The following is a 16,750-nucleotide window of genomic DNA, read 5'->3' as shown; positions in this document are numbered from 1 at the left end:
GGGAAGGTTGTTACCATCTAGGATCTCCTAGATGGGATATTTTGTGAAGAGTTTGGGTTTGCTGATGGCTAGGCAGTGTTCAGTGTGGGCAGGCAGTACAGTACAGAGAAGCAAGGTCACTACAGGCGTGTTCCAGCTACGAGGTGCAAAACTGGCTGCTTTGCAACCAGTTTGAAGTTTCTGGCTGCAGGGAGCCTTTTGCAGAGGCTGAAGCCAAAACACATGTGGTCTTGCTCTTTCTTCTGCTATGTAAGTCTTCCTTTCTTACCAAATAGCTCTTCCTCTGGTTATTTTATTACAGTGTGTGGTAGAGATGGTCAGAATAATTTCCACTTCGTAAGTATCTTAAAAAATCATGCATTTAATTTGACATACAGTTTGTTCTTCCCTCCAGCCTGCAGAAAAGTTGTATTTTCAGCAGCACCATAAGTATCTCGTTTGAATTCTCCAGCCTCATAACAACCCAAAAGTGGTGTAAGAAGGAGGTGGAGCAGGAGAGTAAGTTTCCTTTGATTCACATTTCTCAGAAGGGGAGCATGGGAAGCAGTGATCTTCCCTTCTTACTTCCCATTTATCTCTAGTGTCCAATCTGTAGTGGTCCTGACATTCATGAGAACCATGCAAGCAAAAGAAAAGGACATCACCGTTATCAAATGGATCTGTGAAGTGAAAATGAGTGAGGTAGTGCCTTTCTTTCCACATGCAGCCTGCAGAGGGTCAGGATTTGCTGTGTTGTGTTCCTCTGCCCCCAGCACGGGGCAGGACCGGCACAACCCACTCCTGCACAGCACACATGGGCAGTCAGTGTGCTGGCCATGTGATTCATTTTGCAATTTCTTGCAGGATTCTGTCCAGCTAAGGATCCCATGTGTTCCTTTCAAGCTGGACAATAAATCTCTGGACTGTATTATTAAAGTCATTTAGCTTTCAGATGCTCTGAGTGAATCACTGAATGATTCATCTGTGGCAGTGGGGGGAATAGTTTAAGGTTGTGGTGGTCCTTAATAGCTTTTTCCCAACCCTGCTGGGTCGTCTTACAGCAGGCAAAATAGGCAGAAATCTCCTTCGAGCAGACAAAAAGCAGTCTAACAAGCTATTCTAAGAGGCTGTGTACTCCTAAGTGTGTAGACCTTTTCCAAAGGCCATCAGGGAACTGATGCTAGTCCCAGCTCCTTCCCTGCTCCTCAGAGTGCACTGTCCATCTGGGACCTTTTGGCTGGCAGAGCCACAGCCGTGTGAATGAAAACATGGCACAACTTCCAATGCTTATCCTGCCTGCAGCTCGTGGGCTTCAGAATTCATCAGCACTGCTGGATTGCATTTCTCAGTTTTACTTTCTGTCTTCTGTACAGCGTGTGAGTGTGCAGAGCATCTCCCACTCCAGCTGCTGTACAGACAGAGGTCCTGCTTGCTCCAGTTCAGTTGTTTCTCAGTGCAGAGTGAGGAGCTGGCAGCTGTGCTGCATGCATGCGAGTTCCATGCAGGTTCTGTATGGAGGCTTCTTAATCTCAGCCTCGTTTTATCTTTTGGATAAGGCTGGGAGCTAAAGTTGTCAGCAAAGCTTTTCTCTCTTAGCTCTTTCCTAAAATATTTCTTATGCTGTGTATGGTTTTACTTACCTCTTTTTCTAATTTTTTTTTCCTCTGCCTTACAGCTTCTGACATGAAGAAAGATATAGACACTTTAATAACCCAGGAAAAAGCGGAGATCATTGCCAAGTATGAGAAGGTACCAGCCTTGTGCTTTTCCCCAGTACACTAGCTAAGGCTGGGGATATTTGGTCGATGGGTCAAGCAAGGACGCTTTGAAGAATTGCTGCAGCAGCCATGCTCTTTTTGCCTACTTCTGCCTGCCCATCCTCTCTCACGGTCTCTTAGATCCCATATATGCTCCATACAGTCACAGAGGCCCTGGATTTCCAGTGCCTCTGTGTCCCTACTAAAGCTAGGATGGCCTGTGCCCGATTGCCCGACAGCACTGCCTGCTATGATGTACAACCCTTTTGACCCCATAGCAGTGGCACCTCTGATAAGCTGGATGGTTTCAACCTGTAGTCTGGTCTGTAGTGCTGTTGTTCTGTGCTTTCTAGCATGCAGGCACTGGGGGGAACAGGATGCGAGCACTGGGGTATTTCCATTCCTCATGTGGCTCATTGACCTTCCTTCTGCTTTCAGGGCAGGCAGGAGGGAGCCACGATTGACCCGTGGGAAGATGCTGATTTCACGCTGTACAAAGTTACTGACCGCTTTGGGTTTCTGCAGTAAGTTCTCTCTTCTCTCCCACCCTCACCACACACTGCTGTCCCCATGGTTAACATGTCACCCCTTGCTTTTCCAGTGAGCAGGAGCTGCCAACCCGCACCGCCTTGGAGGAGAAGGTGAGAGCTGTCAGCTTTGCCAGTGTGGGTACTGGGTTCTTGTAACTTCATCTGGGGAGGAATGATCCCTGTTTTTAGTGATTTGAAGCTAGCTGAACCTGGATGGGCTTTTTTTTTTGGTCAAGAAATGGCCCTTTTGGAAATGCTTTCTGCATGTTAAGCCTGCGTCTCTCCTTGTTTATACAATGTTTTTTTAATGACTTAGTATTGAAATTACCAGCTCTTGCAAACACCTCTGGGTTATTCCTGTCTCCTGTGAGAGGCGTTTGTATGCAGCTGAGTGTAAAGTTCAGCTGTCAGAAATTTAAACCAAAGGAGAAGTCCTTATCTTTCAGAAATTGTATTCTAGCTTTTTTCTTAAATTTGTCCTGTCTTTCTCCCCCCTCTCCCACCAGCAAAAGCAGCAGGAAATTGAACGTGTGGACAAGTGGCTGAAGATGCTGAAGAAATGGAGCAAATACAGAAACAGTGACAAGGTGAGGTGGAAAAAAAGAGCACATGCAAGGAGGTATGCTCTGGTGACTCCTCTGAATAAGTCAGGCTTTCAGAGGAAGTTAAGAGAGAAACCAGAGATAGATGGAAAATATTAACTAATTCTACCCGTTAGTTAGTCTTTAGTATTTCAAATCTTTCCTTAGATTTTGCTGGCTTACCAGTAGAGGGAAAATTCTGCTCTGACTCAAATATAATGAGAAATCCTAATTGCAGCCTATATGTTTGTACTGACACCTGTGCAGGCAGGAGCACAGCAGATGTGTTTGTGTGCCCATCTGGGTCCCTGCTGCACACTGCAGCACCTGGGCATGGCATGGACAATGCAATGGGTACTGCTGATTTTCCCCCTGGTTTTCTCCCAGGGGTGAGAAATATCAGTCTAGGACATGACCTAGATTTTGGGTTTTGCTCCCTGCTTTGCCTGTGTGAAGCCCTTTGGCTGCTTGCTGAGCCTATTGGTGTTCACCCAGCTGTGGAAGGCACGTGTGGAGGCATTAACCTTCTGCGTTGGATTGGACTTTGTAAGTAAACTGCAAACACCAGTGCAAAACCAAATTAATTTTAATGAATAATATTTGTAATAAATTCCTAGGACAAACCTCTTTAGGCACAAAAGCCTCAAACCTGATGGCAGACTTCAGAGCTTGCTGAGCACAGAGGCACTGTGCCTGACCTGCCTGCATTCAGAAGCTCCATGTGTTGGCTCCCTCAGCTTCCTCCAGAGGATGCTACCACAGCTGCTGGAGGATGTAATGGGCAGCTTGGAAACAGAGCATCCTCTTCCCTCATCACTGGCAGCCTGGAGCAATTTGAAGTTCACCCAACCAAAGAACAGCAGTAGGCTCCTCTTCTGTTAAATAAAATCTTATTTTTGTTATAACAAGAATGGTACTGAAGATAAGCTTGGGATGTTTTAGTCCCTCTTCTCGTTTCAGTGCTGTTATAATTATTTTCTTCATCAGTGCTGTTCTGGGGGTGGCAAAAATGGAGGGTCTCTTGTGGCCTTGACTTCTCTAATTAGAACTTAGCATTAATTGTTCTGTGGCCTCGTGGACATAATACCAAATTCCAGCAGTGTTCAGGGAATCCCAGAGGGCCCTGTTGTGTTTGGAGTGTGTCAAGCACAGCTTGGCTCTCCTGTGTCAGCTCAGGTGGGCCAACAAGAAGTTCAGGTGCTGAAGGTGTACAGGATAAACCAACTGCTTTGGTCCTTTGTCCAAGCGACGGGATTCCCATGTCCAGCCCCAGGGTTGATCCTAGGAAGCACCAAAGAGCAGGATTTGTATGACCTGGTTGCTTGCTGACTTTCAGCTGAAGGCTGGAGAGGTGCTTGACCGGCCATCCAACAGCAAGCCACTCACAGGTCCCTGTGTCAGAGAATGTAAAGGAATAAATGACATTGCTATTTATAACAGCCTGTGAACAGTCCCTCACTCCAGGACACAGAAGAGGCATTGTCCCCTGTAGGACTTGAGCCCTGGCGCTCAGCGTCAGCCCCCCCAGCGGCTGAGGCACAGTGCTTGGAGGCAGCCTGGGAGAGCATGAAGCCAAAGAGCACAAAGCAGCTTTGAATCAGGCCTGGCAGCCTGCTGGCACTGCCGCAGGAAGCTCTGTGCTGCTGCTGTTACCATCAGTGCATGTATCAGAGCTACCCTGTGGAGCTCAGTGTGGAGCAGCAAGGAGCAAGACCTTGTACCTTTACCTGGATGTGTTTTCCATACCTGTCAGTCCCTTGCGTGGAGCACGCCACCATCTGCATTGCTGTTTTGGAGGAAAGGTGCTGCAGTCTTAGAGCTGTACAGCCCAGTGCTTGATTGGCAGCACAGAAGCTGCCTGGAGGTTGGTGTTGTCATGAGCTGATGGCTGACACAGCTCAGGCGTGGAACTTAAAGGATTGTAAAGAAAGGACTCAGATTTCATCTTATGAAGAAATCTCTGAAGAGTACTGAAGACAGGCGCCATCTCTTTGTCCTTGGCTTTGACACAGTCTGTTCAGAAGGACTCTGGACTCACTGTGCTACCATGTGTGTTTTTCAATGTCGGCATGGAGCTCAGGTTGTTGCCTTGGCTTGTCTGTTTTGGAATGGGCAGCTCACACCATTCCCAGCTCCAGAGTCACAGCGGCACAGGCTCCTGCAGTGTGCAAGGAGTAGTATGGAAAACTACCAAAGCTGCCCCAGGAGCACCCACAGGGGCTTCCTGCTCTGCCACCTCTGAGGAGCGGTGCACCCTCCCTGGGGATGCTGCCTGTCTCCAAGCCTGATTGACATTAGCTCAATTTCTAGCATGCATCCCCACCTGCTACCGTCCCCTGTCTACGTGATGTGGTTGCTGACTGTAAGAGACAGAGCCCTCAGCAGGCAGCCTCTGACATCCCCCTAGCCCAAGGTGGCCTGCCTGCACTTCAAATCACTCCTGGTATGATGTGTTTCAAGATGAGCAGCAGATAGGATTGCCTTAATGAAAGCAGTGCCCTGGGACTCCTCATGCTCAGCACCACGTCGGATCTGTATGCAGAGCTGTTCTAGGCATGCTTTGCAGCACTACGACTTAATTCCAGAAGCACACACAAATGATACCAGCACCATTCTAGTAGGGATGTGGTTAGGCTGATGTCACGGTGCTTGTTCCTGGCTGTACGAGCAGCCTTACTGACTTCACAGGGGAAATGATGTGGAAATAAATGAGTCCATGCTAAGGGCACAGAGTTCCACAGAGCCAACACGTGACGATTTGCAGAGAAGTGTTGTGTTGCGTGGCTCAGGGTGCAGCACAGCAGTGCTGGGGGATTTGTGCTCCATTCACTGCTGTTCTAAATCCATGTTATCATTTCTAGGATTCTAGGAATTGCCCCGATGGTGCCATGTAAGCATATGCACAGTAGTTCAAGGGAAAAATGCTACGCTGAGTGCTTCTTGATAGCAAGCTAATTTCTTCATTGTAGCTTTGAAATAACTGGATTTCAACCAGGAGTATCAGTGCTGGGGGACTGACAGCTGTGGAGATGATGTGATCTGTGCACAGCATGCTCACTGCTTGTTGCATTAGGACTTTGGAGAGGGGTGTCTTTGGCTGGGGATGTCAGGTTCTTAGCAAAGCCTGTCTGCACACAGTCATGGCCTTGTCTCTGTTAAAGGTCACTGAGGTGCTGGGTTCTTAATCCGATGCGTGCCGACAAAGCGGTTTAGGATGAATCAGGGCTCTGTGTTGACTGGCACAGACCCCCAGCAGGGAGTAATCTGCTCCTGCTAGGAACAGCCTGCAGACCTTTGTCATGGCAGAGTTGGGCCAAGTCAGGCTTCATCCCTGCTGTTCTGCTTCCACGAAAGGAAGGGGTTGTAGCAAATGCTCTCTGCCACAGCCACGTTGTCCTCGTGATGTGCCTCAGGGCAGTGGAGATTCCCCTAGACACTGGGGTCCACCCCTCTGGTGAAAGCTGTGGAGCCACCACTTCAGCTCCCAGCACCTCCACTTGTGAGGTGCGATGGGGTTTGTTCTCCCTGCCCTCTTTGTGTCAGTCTGCTTGGGCTGTGATCCTGGTGTTCTTTTCACAGCTGCAAGCATTGAGCAGTTTATTAGAGCCAAAAGATGGTGAGTTGGGAGGGTACTTCATTTTCATGCAGGGCAGCAGCTGCTGTCACCTGCACTCTGCTTCCCACATAATTGCTCCTGTTAATGATAACTTCCCTGTTTTCCTTCAAGTCTCATGACAAAGGAAAATTACTCATTTTCCCTCTCCGTGATTCACAACACTGAGGTTTTATCACTTGCACTTCTGGAAGTGGTGGGAGGAGGAAACCCTTTGGATAAATAGTAGAGAGGCATTTTAGTTCGTTTTCATCTCAGCATGTTTTGTAACTCCTTTGTTTCTGCTGCACTCTTGTGCAGAGAAAATCATTAGAGACATTTACTATATATGCCACACTTGTTAAAGTATAACAATAACAGCTCTGAGAATTCAAAACAAAATAATTTTCTTCCCACAGAGCTGAGCTTGCTCTACCTTGGTGACTGTCAGCCACTCTTTCCTAATACTCTGGAAACAAACAAATCGTGGGATGATTGTTAACTAAATGGGTACATGCTCCATTTTTCTTCTTTCTGTCTCAGCTTATGCTTCACAAAGTTATAAGCCATGGGCTCCTTGTTGCCCAGAAAGCTGGTGGATGCACTGTCCTGGGAGACATTCAGGGTCAGACTGAACTGGGGGGTCTGAGCACCTATCTAGTGTAGATAACCGTGTTCATTGCAGGGGAATCAGACTAGATGGCCTTTAAAGGTCCCTTCCAATTCCAATGATTCCATGATTCTATGATCTTCCTCTCCAGTTTGACTTTGAGTGGTTCATGTAATTGCGTTGTTCCACGTACACATTGTGCTTCTTCCTTGCTAATTTTGGCAGACCCTGAAGTAGTAACATACCCTAAAAGATGGGCCATCACTGGGTGGTTGGAGGCCTCCCTCTGTGCACACATCTTGGTAGTTCTTTCCTGGTGTTAGCTGAGAGTCTCGCAAAGGGCTTCTGTAGAGTATGGTGGTCTGGGGTGTGTGTAGGACCTTCAGAGCAAGTGAGACTGCCTGGAACAGTGAGCAGCAGATCTGGGGCAGGGACTGTGTTAAAAACTCCGGTGAGAAGAGAGGAAGCTGATGGTGTGGTGTGTACCAGGAGGGAGAAGTGACTGCAGCAGATGTTCTGCTTAGCACCAGGGATGCAAAGGCAACATTGCAGGTCCACGATGAGAAAACCTCCTGCTGATCTGCTGATCAAACCACTGTGTGGTTTGATGCTTCTCCTTGAGTCATAGCCCTTCTCTTGCACAAAGCTTATGGGAAAAGAGGGATCTGGGGGGAGATCAGATAAGTTTAAGCCAGACAGCAGGAATGGATTGTGCTCAGTGGGGCATAGAGCTGCTGCTCTGCCCTGTCCTATAGGGTCCTTCAGTCCCTTTAGGGGACTCAGGGGATCCCTGCATCCTAACATAAGCCCCTGCAGCTGGAGCTTGGGCCTGTGCAGCCTTGGGGTCCCCAGGAACCTGGAAGAATGCTGCAGTTGGTTCTGTAGTGCAGCTGCAAGACGTTTCAAGGGGGTGGGATGAGTGCAAGCATGGAAAATATTCAGACATAAGGCTTTTTTTTTTCTTTTTAAGTTCTTTTAATGGGAGAAGTCAGGGATGGAACAAAAAGCTCTTTTTTTCTGTTTCCTATTGAAATGTAATAGTCTGTTCAGAGAAAGAGGGCCTTATGACAAGAAAAAGGAAAGAGGCATCTGTGAAAGGCATAAAGCGAACACATGGAGTTAGAAGGGGGGACACTCGCGCGTTTGTTTGATTCCTGTCCTTGCTTGAGGGATACATGTGGGCTGTTATCTTCTCCAGCACGAGAGCCCTTGGTGTAGCCTGCCAGTTGCCTTCAGATGTTGCTGTGGACACATCTCTGACTTGTGTGAGGGCTCTCCTCTCCAAGGGGAAATGTATCTCCTAGTCCTTGAGGATCCAGGTAAAAGTGGCCACACCAGTTCAGACCAAAGGCTTGCAAAGCCAAAGGTACTGCTTCTGGTTCCAGGAGACATCGAGAGGAGGAGTCCAAGGGCAGGTTGACTAGGAGAAATGTAAGAGCTACACCTACAACAGGGATGGTCTGTGCCCAGCTCTTCTAGAGAGCTCAAAAGCATGAGATGTGTCTGGATTTTGGCTAAATAGATGTCTTTGATGGCTGCAGGTGCCCAGCCCACTCATCAGACTGGAAACGCCTCTCTATACAAGAACAGACAAGAGGGCTGCTGCTGTGCCATGTGAGCGCAGCTGTTCTGCAGCACACTAACAGTGCATGCCTTTTGCTCGTGGCAGATGTGTCGGCGAGTGTACAAAGGCATTCCGCTCCAGGTGCGAGGCCAGGTCTGGTCACTGCTGCTGGACGTTGAGAAGATGAAGAAGGAGAATGAAGGAAAGTATGAGGTATGGAACCAGCACAGGAGCGAGTTGGGAGGGAGGTGCCTGGGCTGCTGTGGGAGGGCAGGGTGGACCAGTAGTGGACCCACTAAGGACACGGGAATCTGCATCTGCGATGGGCAGGGGGGGAAGCGGGGGATCCCTATGGGGAAGCTTTTGGGGATAGGGAGGGTGCAACCTGCGCTGGCGGCTGGGCTGAATCCCTGCAGTGACCTGCTGAGAACTCTGAGAAGGAAAGGCTTAAAGTTAGCAAGGGCTGAGAAAGGAGGATAAACTCCTTATCTGTGTGTTTGTCAGGTTGGGGACTGCTGGCCAGCTGCTTCCCCAGTGTGCTGCTCCCACGTGTTCTGTGCAGGCAGCTGGTGAAGGAGCTGTTGGTGTTACTGCATCTTTGGGAATGAGAGCAGACAGCTCAATGAAGTTGCTGGCTGTGGTTCCCCAAGCTGCCGGTCTGTGTAGTAGCCCAGAGCACTTGGAGCAGGTAGCCACTAGGTGTAGGTGGTCCAGACCTCTCTGTGGACTTCAAAATGTTACTCATTGCACTGTGAAGTATGCAGCAAGATCAGAAGCCTTGAACCATTCTATAAAGGGTTGCTAGTCAAGAAAGCCAATTACAGTGGGGTGAGGACAGTCTGGAAAGCCTTTTGATTAGTTTTTAACTTAGATATTCAGCTGGAAGTTGTTGGCAAGCATTGAAATGGCTTGCATTGAAGCAGCTGGTGTAGTCCTTTTATCTTCAGTCATTATTATAGCAGTACTATCTTGAAAGTCTCTATTAAAAATCAATTTCCATTCTTTCTTCTGCAGATAGGAGCAAGGTCCTTCTTGCATTGCTTCCAACCAGAGCTCTTCATCCTGCAGACTTTTCTGTGGATTCCTTGGTATCAAATAAGCAATTTCTGTGTTGTGCATTGAACAGAAATTCAAGCAGTGGTGCTTGCTGTATTTCTTCTATTTTTCACATCAAACCTTAAGGCTGCTTTATGCTGCCTGGCTTCTTTTCCTACCTTGTTTCACAATTAGCTTGCATTAGCATAGCTCAGACCAAGCAGGCTCCTTTGCAGTAGGGGTGGCACACGCTTTCCTAGCAGACCTCAGCTTGCCTTAAGAGCCTGCAAACGTTTCTCATAATGGTGAGCACTGGGGTGCTGCAGAGGCTGTTGCCTTTTGGAGGCAGAAATTAAAGTTCCATTTCCAGGAGGTGCAGGCGCTTCTAAAATCCCTGCCTATTACACAGGATGAGGCTAATTCTTATTACAGCCAGTCAAGCATAGATGTTAATAGTGAAGTGCTGCCGGGATGGATTCACATGAGGGGGCGCAGGGAACATGGGTTGGGATCACAGCAATAAGCAGGGATAATGAAGCTGCCTATAATAACGTAGTTTCTTATCATGCTCCCTCCCAAGAAGCTGGTGCTGTGCAGGCAGGGAAACGATCCAAAGAAATGAAAGTCACAAGGAGTTTATCTGTGCTTCAGAGGAGAGTCTGCAGTAAGCAGGAGCTTCAGTATTAATAGGCTTTGCTGTACTCAACCCCCCTAAAAGCTCGTCTTAATCCTCCTCCTCTTTGGTGCCACCTGCCGCTAGCAATTATCTCTCTTGTTAATTAGCTCCAGAGGCACATCCTGGTGGAGGGATTTTGCTTTTGGAAGGGACTGAGTCAGGCCTCAGCCCATTGACCTCCAGAGACTGGCCCCATGGCTGCTGCATCTTTTTGGGGCAAACGGTGGCAGAAACACATCCTGTATGCCTTGAGGATGACCCATTGGGAGAAGTCAGAAGATGCCAAAGTACAGTTAGTTAGAGGCTTTGAGAGAGAGGTCTGTGCTGTTCTGATAGGGAAAACTGGAGGGAAATGTGGGGAAATCTGAACTCAAGTGACAGATGTGTGTGAGCCATTGTGTTACTTCAGGCGGACTGTGCGTTGTGAAGGGCAGGGAGAAGTGCTGGAAGTACAGGATTTAATGCCGTGAGATGATAGCATCTATCTGATCATCATTTCATTGTCGTATTTGCTACCTTGCCTTGTCTAGTGCAGGCAATAATTCAGAAGCAGCCCTGTGCTGTTGCTCCTCCCTTTCATGTTGCTTTCATGGTTAGACTTAAAATTCCTGAGGGAGCGTTGGCTGTGCCTGGCCCCACTGTGCTGGATTAGTGCCATGGGTTGGGCAGGGCTGGTGGGCATTGCTCGAATACCTCCCGAGCACTGACAGGCGTAGGGCATCACCACCTCATTAGGAAGTCTGTCCCAGTGTTTGACCACCCTCATGGTAAAGAAATGTTTCCTGATGTCTGTGTGTCCACTCTTGAACTCTGGAGTGCACTCTTTATTCAGGTGGGCTTAGCTTTCAGTCTAGTTTGCTTTTGGTTTTTTGTGGTTTTTTTTTTGCAGTGGACTTTAGTCCTTTCTGTGTAACACTGCCTTAAATGATTAGCTAGCATAGGGGAATGTGAGGATTCTGTTTTGAGCTTAGATTCAGGTCTGGACTTAGCCAGTTCCTTAAAATTCGCACCGATCCAAGAAATTATCCCAGAACTACTGTTCTAGGATTCCTCAAAATTAACATGATTCTCTTCTGCATGGGGAGTAAGGATCACTTTCCAAAGGAGTTGAAGTCTCAATACTTTGGACTTCATTATGACTGAGCCTCTGAAGAGCTCAGTGTTGTTGGCGTACATACATCTGTTTGTTTGCTTTGGGTGTGCATCATTCCTCAAGCACCAGCAGAGGACTTGAAGCTTTGTTACAGCCCAGAGAGAGTGCCAGGCTGGGTGCCATGAAGAATCCTGTGTTGTGGATGTAGGGGCAAGCAAGAGGCTGCACAATGGGATGAGCCAAAGCAGTGCTATCTCTGTGCTTGCAAGGGGTTTTGGGGCTGGTAAGATGTGCTGGTCCACATCCTGCTGTGCAGGCACACGTGCTGCTGAGCTACAGTTGCTCTGCCTCGGTGGGAGGGCAAGCTTGTGTTCGGTTTGGTCGCTGTTCTTCATCCCTTCACCCCCAGGTCACTGCTCGCTGCTGGGATCGCTCCTCAGTGGCTCTGCATCTCACAGGCTGCCATTTCTACCGCGGGGAGATGGCTGCTTATCAAGCGGTGCAGGCTTAGATGATGTCTGACCCCTTCCTCTTGTCTGCCACTCTCCCTTCCAGCAAATGAAACAACAGGCAAAGAGCTGGTCCTCAGAAATCAAGCAGATAGATCTGGATGTTAACCGCACCTTCCGAAACCACATCATGTTTCGGGATCGCTATGGTGTGAAGTGAGTACCGCTTGAGGGGCACATGACAAGGCTTGGGCTGCGGGCATTGGATTCAGCTGTTGAGCTCTCTTTTTGGGCAGATCCACCTTGGACCATGCTCAGCCCCAGTTCTGGAGCCTGGCACATCAGTCTGTTGTGGTGCTTTGGCCGTGGAGGTGCTGGGCTTGCAAGTGCACAGGGCTTGTGGGGAGTCCCTGTGGAGCAGGATGAAACGTACGTGGCCTCTGTGATGGATGGGTTTGGAGAGGTGCCCTACATACAGTGTGCATACCATATGCACTGTACTGCATATCCATACAGTGATGACTCCCTTAGCAGAGACAGAAGGGAGAAGCCTGCTAATGGAAAGGTGACATTGTTTCCCCTGGGATTAAAGCATTTGCTGCTTCAGTGGCTTCCAGACTACAGGAAAACCATAGCCCCCCTTCCAGACCTGACACACAGGTGTGTTGAGCTCAGTTTGTATGAGTGGCTCATTTTAATGTCCTTTCTTTCTTTGCAGGCAACAGGCATTGTTCCACGTCCTGTCGGCATACTCAGTGTACAACACTGTAAGTAGTAAGCTAGTCCAGTTACAGTGAAAGCCTTGTCCTGATACATGTATATACATCCAGCAGCTGTGTGTATCTCAGGCAGAGTCACGCCAGCTGAAGTTCTGATGCTGGTGTGCATGGACTGCTGTGATGCTTGGGCAGAATAGGTCTAAACTGGCTGCTGAGTGCACTGCCTCCGTTGCAAGGAGGCACAAGTGACTTCAGGTGGCAGTCAAAGGAACGACTGCTCACTGATCTATCTCACAGGTCTGGCATCCTTAAAATCTTGGGTAAACCTTTGGAAGATGCCGTTCAGCAGATAGCACAAATTCAAAGGGCTTTTTAAAGGCCTGGCTCAGAGCGGGGCTCTTGTTTTAGTCTGGGAAAAAGAGGGAGAATGGTTTGTATGCTGGTTTTAACCACCATGTGGAGCGCCTGGAAATCTTAAAGCCTTGCAGGTGGGATGGTGTAGACCATATGGCAGACACTGTAGGCATATGGGAACTGTAAACTGGAGAATAAACAGTAAATACCTGAAAACTGGGACAGAACTTAGAGGAGAATGGGAGATGCAGGCAAGCTGGGTTTCTGATAACAGAGGGGCCCAGGATCCATGTGCTCCCATCTCCAGGTCTTCCCCACGTGCCCCTTTTCGCCAGTACCAAATTATGAGAGTCTGATAGGGTTGCAGAGAGCCACAGGCAGCATGCAGCACGTGTGCCCCTTGCTCTTGCAGGAGGTGAGCTACTGCCAGGGGATGAGTCAGATTGCAGCCATCCTGCTGATGTACTTGAATGAAGAAGATGCATTCTGGGCACTGGCACAGCTTCTGACCAACCAGAAGCACGCGATGCATGGTAAGGATGGCTGGGATGTGGGCAGCAACTCTTGCTGTGGGGCTTGCTGAGAGGAGGCTGTAGTCTGCTGTGTAATTTGGCCAGGAGAGCCTTGTTTCTCCTTAGGTACTTGCTTAAAATGAGCATGGCTTAATTACGTGGCTGCATAAACTGAGCATAGGGCTGAGCTCTGCTTCAGGCAGACAGACTCAAGAGACGAATGTAGTTTATCAGCACCAGCCTCTAGTGCTCTATAATTAATGCAGTTATATAGGTGATATCTCCCCTCCAAAGTGCTTTGCCCTTGGCAGTCATATAACTCAAGCTTACAGGTTTATAAGAAGTCTAACAGAAGTGCATCCAAGAACACTGCACGACACTTTGGTTTCAATATGCCGTGAGCTACATGCCCTTAAGTTTCTATGAAGATGCAGTTCCACTGAATGGGTTGTATTATTTTGGTTCAACCACATTAAAGTTCCTTTCATCTTGTGGTTAGCAGTCATTTGTGCACAGAGGGCAATTTCAGGAGCAAGCGGCCAGCCCTGATGGTCTGACAACTGTGGATGGCTCTGTGAAGAAGCCTACACCCAGCCTGGTCTAGCTTTGATGCTCCCTGCTAAAGCAGTGCTTTCTCTATGATTCTATGGTTTTCGGGTGCAAAGCAGGAAGAAGCTTGTTGTAGGCTTGCTGAGCACATCTTCCAGATAGCAGGCTTGTGCTGCATCCTTGCTGGCACAGATACACAGGGGATAAATGTCTACAACATGGGGCTGCCCCATGACCCCTCCTCCCAGCTCCTCTAATTTTTTCCTCTTGTCTTTTTTTGCTCAGGTTTCTTTATTCCCGGGTTCCCAAAGCTGCAGAGATTTCAAGCTCATCACGAGCAGATTTTAAGCAAACTCTTTCCGAAACTGAAGAAGCACATGGTATCTCTTTGTTATCAATCCTTCACAAAGTCACATTTAATGGCAAAGCAAGTAGCATGATGCTCTGCCAAACGTATGCACAACTGAACATAATTCTAAACCTATGCTTCAGCCACACAAGGGCAAGCATTTAAGCTGTTTTTTCCATGAATCTTGCTGAGGGGAATGGCTACCATTTGCTTGCTGGTTGTCATGGGTGCAGGGACTGCTAAAATCTGAAGGCTGCACAGGTTGAGCAGCTGGCATGACATTCAGAGGCTGGAGGGGTGTCTACAGGGCATGTCAACTGTAGTCGAAGACTGTGGAAACTGCTTTGTAACACCTGCTCCCTTTTTCCCCCCCTTGCATTTGCTTTAGACATTCAGTATTCATTGGTCAGGCTGCTAAGAGCTTCTGGTGCTCCCAGGGGTTCGGTGGCTCAGCTCCAGGAACAGCTATCCTCTGAGACAGCTCCTGTCTCTTGCTGCCAGAGGGCAGCCCCAGCCATGCCAGTGGAACAGAGACAGAACGTGTTTTCACTTAATTATAGCCACTGGGGAGAAAAAATGAGCAGGAGGTGGATGGCATAAAGTCAAATAACTCTGCCTAGGTTGAAGATTTTGGAGGTGGAGTTAATGGGGGGGGGGCAAAGAGGAATGAGCACAACTGGCTGGGCTCTGCAGGTGTGGGTTTGCTTGTGGGATGCTTGGAGTTCCTGATTTCTGTGTTCTCCAAGAGGGCAGGATGGGAATCGCTATGGAAACTGCAATGTTGATCTCTATGGAGCACATGGGTTTGGTGGGTTTGGTTCCTGGGAGCTTTCCGTAAATCCCCAGAGCAGAGATTAAGGCAGAGAAGCTCTTAGGAATCATTCCCTGAAGTTGTGGCGTGGCTGGAGCCTGGCAGGCTGTAGATAAGTCCCACAGATTGCTCAAGCTGAAACGCGCGTCTCTGCTTACTGTCTCATCCTAGGACAAGGAGCAGATGACGACAGGGATTTACACCACCAAGTGGTTCCTGCAGTGCTTCATTGACCGGGTGAGAACCCTGTGGGCTGCGTTCTGCTCTGCCACCCATGCATGCCAAATCTATCTGGGTTTTCTGCTTGCTAACTGTGGAAAAAAATCACATAATTTTAAAATTCTTTTAGTAATATATAAGGCGGAATATTATGCATACTCTCATAAGGCAGAAAATTCAACAATGGAGAAGCTAAGAAGCTAACTGCCTGTCATTCACAGAGAGTGACAAGCATCCTCCAGCAGCCACATGCGTGGGGAGAACCGTTCTTCCTCCCTGCTCTACTGCAGCCATGTGAGGGCAATTAACATCACTTGGGCTCTGGAAACATGTATGGGGAAAAGCTTGAGGCATAAACCTGAACAAATTGCACTACAGCAGTTGCACATAAATTAGTAGGCCACGTACTGGAGACGTGAAAGCATGAAAAAATTACCTTGATTTGTGCAAGGCCAAGCCAAGACTGCCTTATTTTTTGGGCAGCCTTTTGTTTGCACACATGAACAACAGATCAAGACCAGTTGACATTTAGCACGTCTGTGTGTCCACAGTCTCAATTTTCTGCTTCCCTGCCTCCTGTAAAGCAGAGGCCGGCCTCTTGGGAGTGAGCTCAGATGTGTGCATGCAGAGCCTTGTTGTCACTACAAGCTGTACAAAATGCAGAATTCCCTTAGCAACAGCTGTACAAGAGCTGCCGAGATCAGTTGCACTGAACTCTGGAGAGCAGGTGTAGCATCCTAAAACCAAACTTTAATGTCACAGTAAGACCAATATGAATTTCATTAGTGGTGATGTGCCGTAAATGCTGGCTGACGTCCCTGGGAGATGCTCTATCATTTTGAATACAAGTTCACTCCTGTTTGTCAGAATGGGACCTGGTGTTGATCAGAACCTTTTGCTGACGTTGAAAGGAGGTCCATCAAAAGCTATCAGGTTTGTTAGCTTTAAGCCAGAGATTACAAAATAAGGGTTTGCATTACAGACGCCTTACTGTGGGGTGTGTTTCAGTGCAAGGGGACACAGTCACACTGCTGACCTCTGTGCTGTCAGCCTGTAGTGTCACTACCTTGGTGCTAACAGGATGCTTTTGTTTATGTTGGGAACAGACACCTTTCACCCTCACCTTGCGGCTGTGGGACATCTACATCCTGGAGGGAGAGCGGGTCCTGACAGCCATGGCTTACACCATTCTCAAGCTGCACAAAAGTAAGTGTTTTGTGTGGTGGGCAGGCAGTGAGCGGAGCACGAGCTGCCACGTAGCTGCTAACCAAGGGATACGGTGCACTGGTTAGCCTAAGCTTGTGCTGCCATCCAAAGGCAGTGGTTTGCTTCTGGCTGGAACAACTTCTGCACAGCCGCTGCCTCCAGAAA

At 48.4% G+C, this 16,750-nt stretch overlaps 1 protein-coding gene across 10 annotated transcripts in view; it reads left to right on the top strand.

Annotated features, from left to right (window-relative positions):
- LOC125694447 (USP6 N-terminal-like protein) overlaps positions 1-16,750 on the top strand; it is a 66,497-nt gene that overhangs the window by 45,416 nt on the left and 4,331 nt on the right. For 9 of the 10 annotated variants that reach the window (XM_048947692.1, XM_048947683.1, XM_048947684.1 and 6 more), the window contains 11 exons: positions 1,655-1,728; positions 2,175-2,260; positions 2,338-2,377; positions 2,773-2,853; positions 8,719-8,826; positions 11,973-12,082; positions 12,585-12,633; positions 13,352-13,472; positions 14,286-14,380; positions 15,332-15,397; positions 16,486-16,585. In XM_048947692.1, the coding sequence (XP_048803649.1) occupies positions 1,663-1,728; positions 2,175-2,260; positions 2,338-2,377; positions 2,773-2,853; positions 8,719-8,826; positions 11,973-12,082; positions 12,585-12,633; positions 13,352-13,472; positions 14,286-14,380; positions 15,332-15,397; positions 16,486-16,585 (922 nt within the window). In that variant the 5' untranslated portion in view covers positions 1,655-1,662. Of the gene's footprint in view, positions 1-400; positions 499-1,654; positions 1,729-2,174; positions 2,261-2,337; positions 2,378-2,772; positions 2,854-8,718; positions 8,827-11,972; positions 12,083-12,584; positions 12,634-13,351; positions 13,473-14,285; positions 14,381-15,331; positions 15,398-16,485; positions 16,586-16,750 lie in introns of those variants that run through there. The other variant, XM_048947693.1, reaches the window with a different exon arrangement.

Source organism: Lagopus muta, chromosome 6, assembly GCF_023343835.1.
Source record: "Lagopus muta isolate bLagMut1 chromosome 6, bLagMut1 primary, whole genome shotgun sequence".
Taxonomy (NCBI): domain Eukaryota; kingdom Metazoa; phylum Chordata; class Aves; order Galliformes; family Phasianidae; genus Lagopus; species Lagopus muta.
Note: the sequence above shows the minus strand (reverse complement) of the source record. Positions and strands in the feature narration are given on the sequence as shown.